This window comes from Dermacentor variabilis, chromosome 8 (assembly GCF_050947875.1).
Source record: "Dermacentor variabilis isolate Ectoservices chromosome 8, ASM5094787v1, whole genome shotgun sequence".
In the NCBI taxonomy this organism is placed as follows: domain Eukaryota; kingdom Metazoa; phylum Arthropoda; class Arachnida; order Ixodida; family Ixodidae; genus Dermacentor; species Dermacentor variabilis.
The window spans coordinates 62,141,778-62,155,490 of NC_134575.1; the positions used below are offsets into that span (position 1 = coordinate 62,141,778).

At 43.7% G+C, this 13,713-nt stretch overlaps 1 protein-coding gene across 5 annotated transcripts in view; it reads right to left on the reverse strand.

Annotated features, from left to right (window-relative positions):
• LOC142590269 (uncharacterized) overlaps positions 1–13,713 on the reverse strand; it is a 92,074-nt gene that overhangs the window by 73,784 nt on the left and 4,577 nt on the right. For 4 of the 5 annotated variants that reach the window (XM_075702229.1, XM_075702227.1, XM_075702228.1 and 1 more), the window contains exons 2-4: positions 7,603–7,664; positions 3,799–3,887; positions 1,591–1,746 (exon numbers count right to left, since the gene is read on the reverse strand). In XM_075702229.1, coding sequence (XP_075558344.1) covers positions 1,591–1,746; positions 3,799–3,887; positions 7,603–7,664 — 307 coding nt within the window. Of the gene's footprint in view, positions 1–1,590; positions 1,747–3,798; positions 3,888–7,602; positions 7,665–13,713 lie in introns of those variants that run through there. The other variant, XM_075702230.1, reaches the window with a different exon arrangement.

Here is a 13,713-nt window from a genome sequence, read left to right on the forward strand (position 1 = left end):
GATGACCTAAAAACGTACAATTATTGATCACTGATATCCATAAGACCTCGCAGTTATTTTGTATAAGCTTATCGGTAATGCAGATCGTGTTCTTTGTTCTTCATCCAGTGTCGTTCAACTTCACGTGTGCTCCTTATACCAGATGACTTGACTCTTATGGACACGGCACCGATGCTCGCCCTAAACGTGAAAAACGTTAAATAACGCGACCGTCAAAGTGCGTTTGACGTTCAACTCGGCTATACGCGTATGCTGCGCGAATGTCGCCGTTCAGCCGCAGCTACGTTCGAAGCCAGGATTTCACACACTTTCTGAAGGCGCGTTGGTATTTCTCTGGATACATCTCTTCCTGTGTTCCTCTCTCGCGATAAAGGTTGAGATACTGTCGCGGCGTGATTCGTGGCAAGTAGCGTTGTCTTCGTCGTTCATTCTCGCCAACACTCCTTCGCGTGTGAATAACCAGCGGCAACCGTCACAACTTTCGCGTAGGCTTTCTGCGACACAGTATGATGGAGGATAATCGCCTGATGCTAACGCAGGTATACCTCGCAAATGTAGCACAAAGAAAGCCTCTAACTATTTTTCGACAGCCTTCTAACCTTTCGACAGCACTCAGCAGACGACGGCGGTTAAAAGTCAGGGCGTGCATTCCAGAATGCGACCTCTGAGATGTTCAGGACAACGCGGGTACTCCCCGTTGCCACAAGTCAAGTCTAGCGCACGCAGTGGCTAGACATGACAGTGGTTACCGGTATACGCGGTGTATTACATATTTTGTATATTTCGCGAGTTAGAAACGTCGATTTCTTGAATACTTTCGTGAAAAGTCGACATTTCTTTCGAGCGTCAAGGTTCGCAGAGCCTCTTCTATAGAGCTACATTATAGGAAACTAGGATTTTGTGTGGTAAATACATGTCCTGCCGTAGTCGCTCAAGGTTTCAAGTCAGCTTTGTAATCGCGGAACTGCGCGCCTTTCTCGAAACGTTGTCATTGGCAGTTTCAGCCTTCCTCAGACTTCTGATATAAGGCTTCTTGAAGCCAATTTTATCTGTAACATTCTTAGGCGAATTTTTTGTACTATATCTGGTGCATCGCTGCAACTATCTCAGTGTTCTGTAAATACCAATGCACGCTGTCCAGCTAACAGCTGTGGAAAGAGAAGAACGATGTTCGACAGCTGAACTAATGGCTGGGTGCTTCACCTTCCCCAAAATAGCACACGTATTAAAAGAAAAACGATCCATCATGAAAACAAAGTGTAAAACGTCAATTTTATATTTCTAAACACAATTTGCAGAGCGTGAGCAGAGATTTTAAAATCATGCCTTAGGTTCAGTAAGATATCTAATGTAACCAGCAGCGACTTACATGTTCAAGATTACGCAACAAAAGATGTCAACTTGTAATAAAAATTACCTTGTTGTTCCCGGCAAACGCTCACAAAAACGGATGTAGCAAGATTTATCCCCCGAATACCTTAAAAAACCAAGCGCTATTAGTGATTAAGGCCGAACCAAAGGAACTGCGTAAACTTATCTTCAGCCCCGCTGGTTTTTCATACTGCAGCACGGATGCTGAACCGATGTTACCTGTCGTATTTGGTGGTGGCGGTGGGAGTGTTTTGGGCGCTCCGTTGGGAATGACATCAGCAGGTGTTGTCTGACCCTTGTAGTTGCCTCCGCTTGGGTACGAAGCAGGTGTGACGTCTTCGCCACTTCCTTGGTCGTCGACTGGTTCATCGCCCCCTGTATTATAACTAGAGTTGTCTGTTCACGTCGCAAAGAAATCTTACTTGATCACATCAGCTGCAAATATTTTTATTATTCGATGGCCCCGCCATTTCTTAGACTTGGCTTCATAGGACAGAGACGCTAATTCCACATATTTATGGAGTCGTGAACAATTTTTCACTTTACGCATGTGTGAATTCGCATCTCCCCTGCCTTGTGCAAAGCAGTTATGCCCTGTTGCTTTGATTTAATATAGTCACGATGAAGGGAGCCACCAGGAACGCCGACAAACAAACACGAAATAAAGTTTGAAAGACCCTAACCTCGCGGATGTCAGAACTGCGGTATTGTCCAGACTCGATTATGCGCAACCGCCTCGTAATCGTTGCTACGCTTGTCGAAAAAAAAGTGCGGATTCGCCCTATGCGCGTAAGGTATCAATTGGGAGAATAGCGCGGATATGTCGCCAGGTTGTGACTCTGTTTAGAAAACATTAGGCGACCCCTGTTTTATGTTACGTTGGAACAAGTTTACGCATGTCCTTGAAGTGAGTTTCCTTTTATGGAATTTTTTGGCAGGTGTCTGTTTTGAAAGAAAGCATAGATAAGTTTTATCCCAAGATTTCATCGGGTTTCCTTTTGGTATGTTGGTGGCTCTATAAATATTCTGTTGATGATTATATAACAGACACTGATAGTCCATAATATGAGCTTGAACATTTATCTTGGAAGGGATGTGCCAGCAGACTGAGACAAAGAACGCAGACTAACGAAGGTGCTACCCAAATTTAGGAAGCGGTATTTAACAAAAGCCTATGTATACAAATAATGTAACGCGGTGTAAAGCGCGCTTCGTCTGCGAAACGGAGATTGCAACTCGGTGAGTAAAAGAGGTCGAAGACAGAGGCGACGACGGTACCGGGGACTAGAGGCTGTATTTTAACGTTGCCGGCTGTATTTCGATGTTGCCGGATTCGAGACCGTTGAGACGAGGGCCTCGAATCCGGCAACATTGATGCCTTTAGGTAGCATGCCTGGGTTTATTGACCGGCTGCCTTCACCCAAAGTGATCACGTTCTCGTGACGCCTGCGGCATCAATAATGTTCCACATACGCCGCCAAAGTCTGTGAGTGGTGGCGCTGGCTAACACTCTGAAGGTTCTACTGTAGAACATAAATAGCCAAGAAAGATAGAAAACGGCTCCGCTGTAGCTCAATTGGTAGAGCATCGCACGCGAAGTGCGAAGGTTGTGGGATCGTTCCCCACCTGCGGCAAGTTGTTTTTTCATCCACTTTCATTTCCAATAATTTATCGTTTCTTTACTTCATTTATTAAGCACAAGTAATTTCCCCTATGTTGTTCTTAGTGTCAGTGTTTGTTGGTTTCTTATGATATGACTAATAAAAACGCGCCCCTCGGTTAACCCCCTTTTCTTCTCATTTATAGAAAATTGAGTGCCTGCTAGTCTCCTTGCTAGCCACTAGCATGGCCTTGAAACACAAAGGAAAATGACACGAAAATATTCAAGACTGATTATTAGAGAAGTTTATGGACAGTTATGTTTATTCAAGCTCAAGAAATGAGTGCTATTGAGTCGCATTTTGTATGCACAAGTTTGATATGGACTTGGACGAGTTTTCATGTGAACCAACAGGTGCTGCAGCGGTGTTTAGAATCCCAATGTTTGACTTGTTCATGCATTCAGTTGGACGCTACGCAAGTGACGTCATGGGCAACAATTCGTAGCAGAGAGTGAACATTAATTTATTCGTTTGGCAGGACAAAAGCACTAGTTACACCGCGTCTTCGAATGGTAACATTGGCTGTATGGAAACTTATGAAATCGTGAACGTTTGGCAAGGATTGTAGCCTTCTATAAAGCCTGCGAAGAGCCCTTACGTATGCAGCTGTGTTGGTTTCGTGTCTGCATTTCAAAGTAACTGCACGTAAGGTTTGCTTTTCTCAGCACATGCTGTCATTTGAACAATAAAAGTTTCCTGCAAGCCCGTATCACATTAGTTTTCTTGTAGGAAGATAGAAAGTCAGCGAATACTGCACAGACCATACCTGACATAGTCCAAAATGCTCCAGCAACAATCGCGATGAGGAGGGCGGCACACACAACTGCGGCGATGATGAGCAGCGGTTTCTTAAAACTGCGCAAAAATTGTGCATGATATTAATGACCTGATGCTGTTTTCTTTCTGCCACATCAGTGGCGGTTTACAAAGCAATATTTATATAATACAAAAATACGGAAAGAACTAAAATATATGCAATGCCATTTATTGTATATTCGCACCCTAGTCAAGTATGCTTCACCTGTTCATCTCCAAATGCATTCAGTCAAGGTGCTTTAAATTTAATGAGTACCTTAAAAGCACTTATAAAATGTGTAGGTGCCACCAACGCGAACTAAATATTACTGCTTACTCACGTTGTATGCTGATAAATCGGTCAGACCTGAGGAGATAGTCCAGTAGGTACCAAAGACTGATCGCGCAGTTGCCTCTGAAGATTGCGCAGACAAATGATACGGTAACGAAGTATCGCAGCGGTGGCCTAGCGGTAGAGCGTCCGCCTTGTATGAGGTAGCGCGTTCAAATCTCGGTGCAGCAGGAAACACACCGGTTTTCGCTAACGGGTACATATGTTTCCTGGCATTGTGCTCGGCTCTAGAGGGGCGGGGGTTCCCATCTCGAATAAGGGGCCTAATGGAGATTCACGAATTGTCTCTTAGCGCCTGGTTTTCCAGCCACGTGCAGACAGCCCGGTCGAAGAGCATCTGCCGCGGCTGTGAGAGGCGAGTGCTACCATCGAGTACCTACCAGTAAATAGGCACAATCGCGCTTCCGGCCTGGCGCTGGGCCATTATGGAACCTCAACGCTTGAAAAAGGGTGCTTGTCTCCAACCCAAAGGTGTCCTCATATATACATATTTCAAATGACCGCCATGGAAGTGGCCCAAATATCCCTTTATTTCGTGCTCAGGAGGATTTCTACAAGAATATTAAGGCGCAGGCTCCTTTCGCAAGCGTGTCAGCCATGAGGAAAGCCGAACGTCAGGCCTGGTGCATCTTTTGCCCATTTGGAAAATAGTGGGTGCCCGGCCGAGGTGGGAATCAAGCCCGCAGCCGAGGCGGGCGCGTTACAAGTAGGTCATGGCGGCGGTGGCCATTACCGGTGGCGTTGCTGTTTCTGTTCTGACTTCCCTCTGTAGGTGATATTATAAATTTATCGTGGCTTCTGAGTTCAATACTTGCTGGCTGTCCGCAAGCAGGTTGCAATGGTATAAGCTTCAGTGCACGAGAAGCATTAGTGCTACAACTGAAACAAGGTTTCCGGGTGAGAAAAGTATCGATTTTTTATGTCCATTTCACGGAATGAGTTCTTGGACCACCCACGGTATCTAATTTGTAAATCTAAAGTGCACCTTATAGTTCAGTTCAGCAGCAAAAGAATTATCGCTGCCACATCACTGGTATAGAGAAAGCTATTTTTCTCGTTAAAAACTTACTCGTCTTCACGCTGAGCTGTAAAGGAAAGATGCAAATAAACAAAGTAGCTTATAAGAGAAACATATTATTTCAATTTGGATCTGATACGGCAGACTGATTTACTTGAGCATTTGGCGACGGTATCACTGACGGGATGCTTTTGGAACCATTGATTGACCTTTGTCTATGGCGTAAATTAAGGGTGTCATTTTGTCGACGCAGAACCTTGTCGTGAAAAACTAGCAGTTGTTGTCACTGCGATGGGCATTGTGGTAAGTGTGGGGATGATAAAAACTGTAAATACTGCGTGAACAGGTTCATAACTGCAGAGAATTAGGCTTTTTTTCTCATTCACCAAATGGAGGCGCTTTGATTATCATAATGACTATCAGTGTTGTGTAGAAATGCAGGAGGAAAAAAAAAAAAACGTTTGTTGATGCCGAAGTTTTTCATTCAATGCGAACTTCAACCAATGTCAATCCCTTTCAAAAGCGTATTGCATGACATTTTCGCGAATATATCTTGCAGAAACAGTGATAGAAAAAGATGTCGCGCCCGACTGTCACGAGTAAGGTATATGTCTGATTAACTGAGAATCTTGGGGCGCACGTGCACCTAATATCTAAAACCTTAGTGTACCACATTTTGTTCAGCGTATCACAGAACCGCCGATTTGGTGATATCATTGCTGTTCGATTGGCTGCTACTGTTAATGTGGCTTACTTTTTCTTCGAAAATCTTCCAAGTGTTGCACAACCAGCAAGCGCGGTAACGTATTTTGCCTCATGTGTGCTTGATCGAATGCAGCATTAAAAGACCAAAGTGAATGTCGCTGCGTAAAAGCTTCATGAATGTTGCAGATGACAATAATTTGCGTGGTTGAGCACAGTCAGCCATTGTTTCAGAAGTCGGATGTGTGGAGGCAAATCTACATAAAGGTTTCAGAAAAAGCTACGGACTTGTGCATGATAAGCTTCGCCGGTATGCCTAATGTAATACTGGCAAATTGCGACGTATTTGTCTTTTTAAGGTGAGTTGCCAGTAGTACACAAGCGCAATTTTTCACCTGTCTGAACGCAGCCAGTTACACTTCAACATGACAAATGCATTAATTACATGGAAGGAAATACTATATCACGACAGCGTTACGACCAAAATTAGCGTCAGGTAGCGAAACTCAAATTGACGCTTAAGATGCCGAGTGAGCGTTAAACATTTATGGGCGGCCACGTCACAGTAAAGCTTAAATTTACTCGTCGTTCGTGACCGTAATCATTAAAGTTCAAGAACGTCGTAGGCTTGCAAAGATTAGTTGAAGGTGGAAATGCAACTTTCAGGCTGCACGCACAAACGACGGAAATGTGGATCTTTTTCTTTAATGACGTGGTCCGTGAACTTTTGACGCTCATTCTATATAGAATGGGCCAAGCCGATGACATTTGAGAGGCGTCGGCAGTAAATTATTAAACTGTTATTTAACCACAGGTTCGGAAACTATGATGTGGAATGCATGTGTAAAATATTATACTTAATTATATAGTTCACGTAACAGCAAAAGCTTCCCTTAAGTGTATTCACTCTTCATTTCTCTTCCAAAGTGGTATTCTGATTAGTCTGTGGGATTAAATAAAGGGATGATGAGCACTGCTTCTTGCTAAGGCAATTTGCCTGCCTGCTATGGTTTTGTACAGCATAAGGTTCAGGTGTAGGACAAAATCGGTACTGATTAGACAGCAAATAGGGGTGGACCAAGCTGATTACAAACACCCGTGGTCTATTAGAGTCACAAATTGGGTGCGAAGAAAACCGAAGCGTAGCGGCAGGCGCAAGACATTGCGTTTGTGTGCTGAAATTGAGAAGTTGGCAGGCATAAGGCGGGGGGGGGGGGTAGTGTCAGCTTGGTCATCGAACGGCTTACGAGGCTGCTGAGAGAGGGCGCCATTCTGCAGCGAGCATAACATGGTAACACTTATGTTGACAATTTAGTAATTATTACCATTACCTTTAGAGTAAAAATTATCACCATGCGGAAATGTGTCAACAAGCTAGCTCGGTTTCAACGCGCCGCCAATGACGAAGCAAGAAAAGGTCAATTTACTTTTTTTGGATCTAATACATATCTCCTTCACATGGGAATAACATAGCTTGAAGGACTGCGTAAAATGCATGAGTCAACCCAGGTATCTAAAATCAAGTGCTTTGAAAAATTGCGTCTGATCGGGAAAAGACGCGATACAAAAGTGGCTCCTATTTGGGGGCCGAAACGTGTTGCATTTTTCACAAAATGATCTTTTTAGTTCTTGATGGACGTTTTCTTTCTACATCATGCCGAAATTGTCAGTCACAATTATTTGACACACTAAATATTACGTACTTACGCTCTGGTTTTGAAACTTCAGTATCAAGCTCCAGCTCACTTTCTTCCGTCATAATCATCTGAAGGAAGTATTGAGAAAATTTGAATACAAATGAAGGGCAGACACTGTGGGCTACGTTTTTCTGTAATGAACCAGTCTACCTCAATGTATATAACTACTTCTGAAATCGTATTCAAAGGATATAACACATATCAGAAGAAACCAACAAAGACACCAAGGTTTTTTTATTGTTGCCTTCTTATGATATGATTAATAAAAATCGGGCCCCTGGTGAACCCCTTTCTTCTCGTTCAAAAGGTAAAAATAGTCATGCTGTATGACTGTCACTGTTCTTATTTCATGGAAACGCTGGCAAGAAGGGACACCTACCACCAAGAAAGCTTACAAGTTTATTACCGGTCACGATTCGGCAAGAATTTTATGGTCAAAGCTGTACATCTGTGCACTTGATGCCACTGGAGAACAGACATGAAAATGCTGCATTATTTTTGTGATGCCCCAAGTAATACCTAAGTAATATCACGAATTGTCAACATTCTCGCTACTGGGCGTTGTCTGGTCACGGTGCATATGACAGAGAATATGGAGAGAGGAAACCGGGAAGTTTACAGGTAATGGGCCACTGGCGTACAGCAATGCAGACAGTACTTAAGGATTGCTGTAATCTCAGAAAAATCGTGATTTCTCTTGCCAGCTACTGCGAATGGCGGATCCTATTTTTAAGACTGGGCACTTGTATTATCCACAATACCAAGAACGAAAAAAAGCTCAGGCCGCACAACAGCTGCTCTGAAAAGCGACAGAAGCTCACCAAGCATAATCGTCTTCTTCTTCTTCTCCTCGCTTATTCCATGATTCTTTATTTCCCCGCCGCTCCGTAGTATGAATTGTTCCGCGCAAGTACATTTGGATTGTTAAAAGTTTCCTTGGCTGGTTAGAAATAATAAATTTTGTAATTTAAGACAACATGTCAGCCTCAAATACTTTACATTTTCGTTAGACCAGGGGGCGTAACTCACGCTTAGTTCAGCGCCTCACAGTCTTGCCGCTCAAGGTAAAGTCAGGCTGGTCTCCGGTACTAAGTATTTAGCAACGAACGTTTGTTTCAGAATTTCAATAGGGTAAAGTTAGTTATATTGTTGTGACCAACTATGCGCACTTTCAAAACAAAGCTTTCTCAAAAATCACCCAAAATTACTCCATCGACTAGATTCACTAAACCCTTTTCATAATTATCACTCTAAAAATTGCAACTTATAAAAGACACATGTTCACAAGAAGATGGGATGAAGTGGTCAAAAAATGGCGAAAAAAGTAGGGGACAGGCTTCCTTGAAAGGAAAAGCATAGGAAGCTGAGCCAGTGGTTAACTAGCTTCCAATATATGCTCTAGCGCGGGGATCTCTCCTGCCTGAGGTATCCTTTGTTCCATCACTGTAGTTAGTGAATCCTAAAGTTGTTTACATTGCTGCACACGTTGATATTATGGAAGGGAAGGAAGTTTCTGCACAATGCAAGCTCATTTACAATGTTGAGGTGACACACGTTGACATATGGAATGATTCCAGAATAAGCTTTTCTGACGAGGTGTCGGTAAAAAAAAAGAGCCGTTATACATAGTTAGGACACGGGAAATTATATTCTTAAGTAATGGTCACTCCGAGTGAAATCTAAGAGATGGAAAGCTGCGTCATCGGTCAATCATGAACACGCCCTACAATGTGGCGAATCAGCGCAGACGATGGGATGGTTCGAACACGGACTGGATAATGCGCTGTCCTGTCCGTGTTTCACCCTGCGTCCTTTCCAATCGTGAACCGCACCGTACCGAAAAGGCTATCAATATTGAAATCAAGCGCCCTATATAGATAGACAACTTCCGCCAGGCGGCGCTGCTGCATGATAATGCAAGGTAGGACACCTAGGTAGGACATTAGGCAGTATAATAGCAAGAGCTTGGTGGCGCAACCCACCATCCCGTTCCAAAGGGGACGCTCATAACATCCATCCATCCATCCATCCATCCATCCATCCATCCATCCATCCATCCATCCATCCATCCATCCATCCGTCCGTCCGTCCGTCCGTCCGTCCGTCCGTCCGTCCATCCATCCGTCCGTCCATCCATCCGTCCGTCCATCCATCCATCCATCCATCCATCCATCCATCCATCCATCCATCCATCCATCCATCCATCCATCCATCCATCCATCCATCCATCCATCCATCCATCCATCCATCCAGCAAGCAAGCAAGCAAGCAAGGAAGCAAGCAAGCAAGCAAGCAAGCAAGCAAGCAAGCCAATATAGTCACTAGACTCGAGGAAGAACTTGACAAATGGCCAAACAAAGAGTGGGAATATAATGAGTTTCTAAGTGTTATAACGACAGAAATACGGAAAGATAAACAGCATGATCGTTGGAAAAGAAAAAAGAAACCGAAATGTTGGTGGAACAGGGAGATACGAGATACAACCGCCGAACGACAGAAAGCATCCCAAGAGCATAGGCGCAGTTGCCGCAGGATAATGTAGCCAGTAAATGGGAAATATACCGGGAGAAAAAGTCTATGGTTCAAATACTGGTGCAAGCAAAATTAAAAGATGAAAGTGAACGTTGGTTGTGAGAAATACGTGAGAAAAAGCAGGCCGCACCTAGAATACTGTGTAACTACATAACATTATTAGGCAGGAAGTCCACAACAATACAACAACATATCCTAGACGAAGATGAAAACACACTGGGAGGAGAAGCGGCAACAAATTACACCCGAAAAATAACAGCCGAATTATTCCAAGGCAATACCGAAGTTGTACCTGAAGGAAAAAAGAGCATGAAAGAGAGCCAAATGGAAAAGGAGCTGGTGCTGACAAATTTCAACTGGAAGACAGCCGAAGAGAAAATTACTAAGCACACAGACACAGGGCTAGACCAGGTTCCTGTTAGGCTGAATAATGAACTAGGACCAAAAAGTAGGGAAACTCTGGTGAAAGCAGTGGAAATAACTTTAAAATATAGACGAATACCAGACAGTTGGCGACAAAGTAGAATGAACTTAATTTATAAAGGTCAGGGGAGAAAGATAAAATTCACTCGTATAGTCCGTTGACCATTACATCCGTAATATACAGGCTAGCAATGCAGGTAATCAAATTAAAGCTTCAAGCATGGGCAGCGAATAATGGCATTTTGGGAGAACTTCAGAATGGCTTTCGAATAGGTAGACGTTTGGATGATAACTTGTTTGTTCTTATTCAGTGTATTGAAATATCAAAAGTAGAATGCACACCGTTATATGTGGCCTTTTTAGACATTACAGGAGCCTATGATAACGTAGACCGCAAAATTTTGTGGGATATTCTGGAAGGGGAAGGCTTAAGTGACGATTGTCTACAGCTTTTGAGAGATTTACCTAGAAAATACCGTTTGCGTTGAATGGGAAGGGAGGAGGAGCGAGGAGAAAGTTCATATCAACAAGGGACTGAGGCAGGGGTGCCCTTTATCCCCGCTGCTATTTATGATGTACATGGCGAGGATGGGGAGGGCGCTAGAAGGAAGTAATATCGGGTTTAATCTCTCATACAAACAGGCGGGTAGAGTACTAGAGCAGTAGCTCCCAGGTTTATTTGATACGGACGGCATTGTGTTGCTAGCTAACAAGCAAAGTGATTTGCAACGTCTGGCTAATATCTGTGGACAGGAAGGCAACAATTTAGGTTTCAAATTTAGCGTTAGAAAATCAGGTGTTATGGTATTCAATGAAAACAGTGAATAGACAGGGGCGATATAGGGCCATGAAATACATCGGGTAACAGAATATAAGTACCTTGGTATATGGATAAACGAAGGCAATATATATATATGGAAACACAGAAAAAAAGCAATTACAGTGAAGGGGAAGAGAAATGCAGCCATACTGGAAGCACAGAGCACTATGGGGATACAATAGGTACGAGGGGCTCCGAGGTATGTGGAAAGGTGTAATGGTTCCAGGACTTTTGGAAATGCGGATGTTTGCTTTAAATCAGGGGTACAATCAGGACTCGATGTAAATCAAAGGTCAGTGGGTCGCCTCGCATTGGGCGCTCACGGGAAGACTACAAATGAAGCTGTGCAGGGTGATATGGGCCCTACTAGTTTTGAAGTGAGGGAAGCTTGCAGTAAAATTGAGTATGAAGAATGGCTGAGGAATATGGAAGAAAGTAAATGAGCTGGGAGAGTGTTGAGGTATCTGTACCGGAAAAACATTGATTCACAGTAGAGGAAAAGGACTAGGAAGCTTACCAGCAAGTTTGCCGCCTGTAGGGTGGGCAACACAGCAACAGAGAAAGTCAAGCGGATAGTCAGAGAGGCCGAAATAATCTCATGGGTGGTGGCAATGGAAACGAAACCTGCCATGAGTAACTACTTAAGACGAAAAAACGAAATTAGGAAAGAAACAATTTGTGATAACTCAAAGGGAAGCTCATTACTTTTCGAAGCGAGATGGGGATGCCTTAGAACATGCACCTATAAAGCGAGATATAAGAAGGAAGAAGAACCATGTGCTTGCTGCGGTAAAGCTAGGAGAACTATGGAGCATGTTTTATTAGAATGTGAAGACGTCTACCCAGTGGTCGATTTAGGTACCACTGGCCTCCTTGAAGCCCTTGGGTTCAGCGACAGCAGTGGAAAACTAAACATGTCCGGCAATAGGGATTATTAAGAGTCGATTGGAGGATTGGTTGAAGAAATGGAGGGAAATGACAAAAAACGGAGACGTGTGGAAGCCTAGTTCGCAATAGGGGATCAGAAAATTTGGTTGTGGGAGTTCATAGTGTTTTTTTTTGTTTAACCTAGGTAGGACATAAGGCAGTGTAATAGCAAGAGCTTCGTGGTGCAACCCACCGTCCCGTTCGAAAGCGGACGCTTATAACATCCATGCATCGATACATCCATGTAATGCGTCACGTAGCGTAAGCCATATTTAGGCTTAAAATGCCGAGTGAGCTTTAAAAGATTATGGGCGGCCAGATCTCAGTAAATGTTGAATTTACAAGTTGTTCGTGACTATATCAACTAAAGGTGAACAATATTGTTGGTATGCTTGCAAATATCAGTTGAGGTTGCAAATGCAAATACAAGGCTGCATGTTCAGACGACGGATACGGTGATCTTTTTCTTTTATCACATTGTCCGTAAGCCTTTGGCCTTTACTGTGTTCACTTGACAAGACCAGTACTTAACGTACAAGTTCAAGAAGCCCTTGTATTTCAATCAGAAGGAACTATCAAGCTCAGCGGTCTACGTAAGCAAGAGATGCTTAGAGTATTGGTGAAAAAAGAAAGCATCGGAGAGGCTGATACGATAGGATTCATTACACGGACAGACAGTGGTAGAAGGTTATTAAAGATTAAAGAGATGTATACAAGAATGCTAGAAAGAAAAGCATTGATAGCATACCTGAGTAACTCAAGCAAGCTAGATCACGATTTGTACCCGCCGCGCTTGCTTGGCCGCCATTGAGCTTGTAGTTGGGCTTGTCAGCAAAACTGTGGTAAAAATATACTGGTGTTCTTCTCTGTCGTGTGCATGACGAAAGGAGTCGCTACATTGTGGGCGCTGAACTGTTCCGCCACGGGTTGTCCTTCCGCGTGGTATGAACATCGCTTTTTTTGATAAAGCCTCATGGAGCTCAATAGGGGCACTAACTGCGGACCTCAATGCAGGTTGCTCTCCGTGCGATAATCGCTATTCTGAAGAGCTAATACTCGCCATGATCAGCAAGTCTCTCTGTACTTCGGAACGACAAGCACTGGTACAGGTCTTTTCCAGGCATGTTGCTACATTCGACTTCATACATGGAGATACACCACTTCAATTACCATTGTCGCACACTCGCCACAGAATAGGTACTTCCTCAGCACATTTCTTCTGTCAGAAACCCTACCGAGCCCAAAGTGATTGGAGAACAAGTAAAGGAGTTTATACACAAAGGTGTCGTTCCAGAATCGTTGAGCCCTTGGGCAGACCTATTAAACCTGGTCCGAAAAAAGAAGTCTCCTGGCTACTCGGCGTGGATTACAGGAGTCTAAGCGTGGTGATGATGAAAGATGTGTGTCTGCTACCG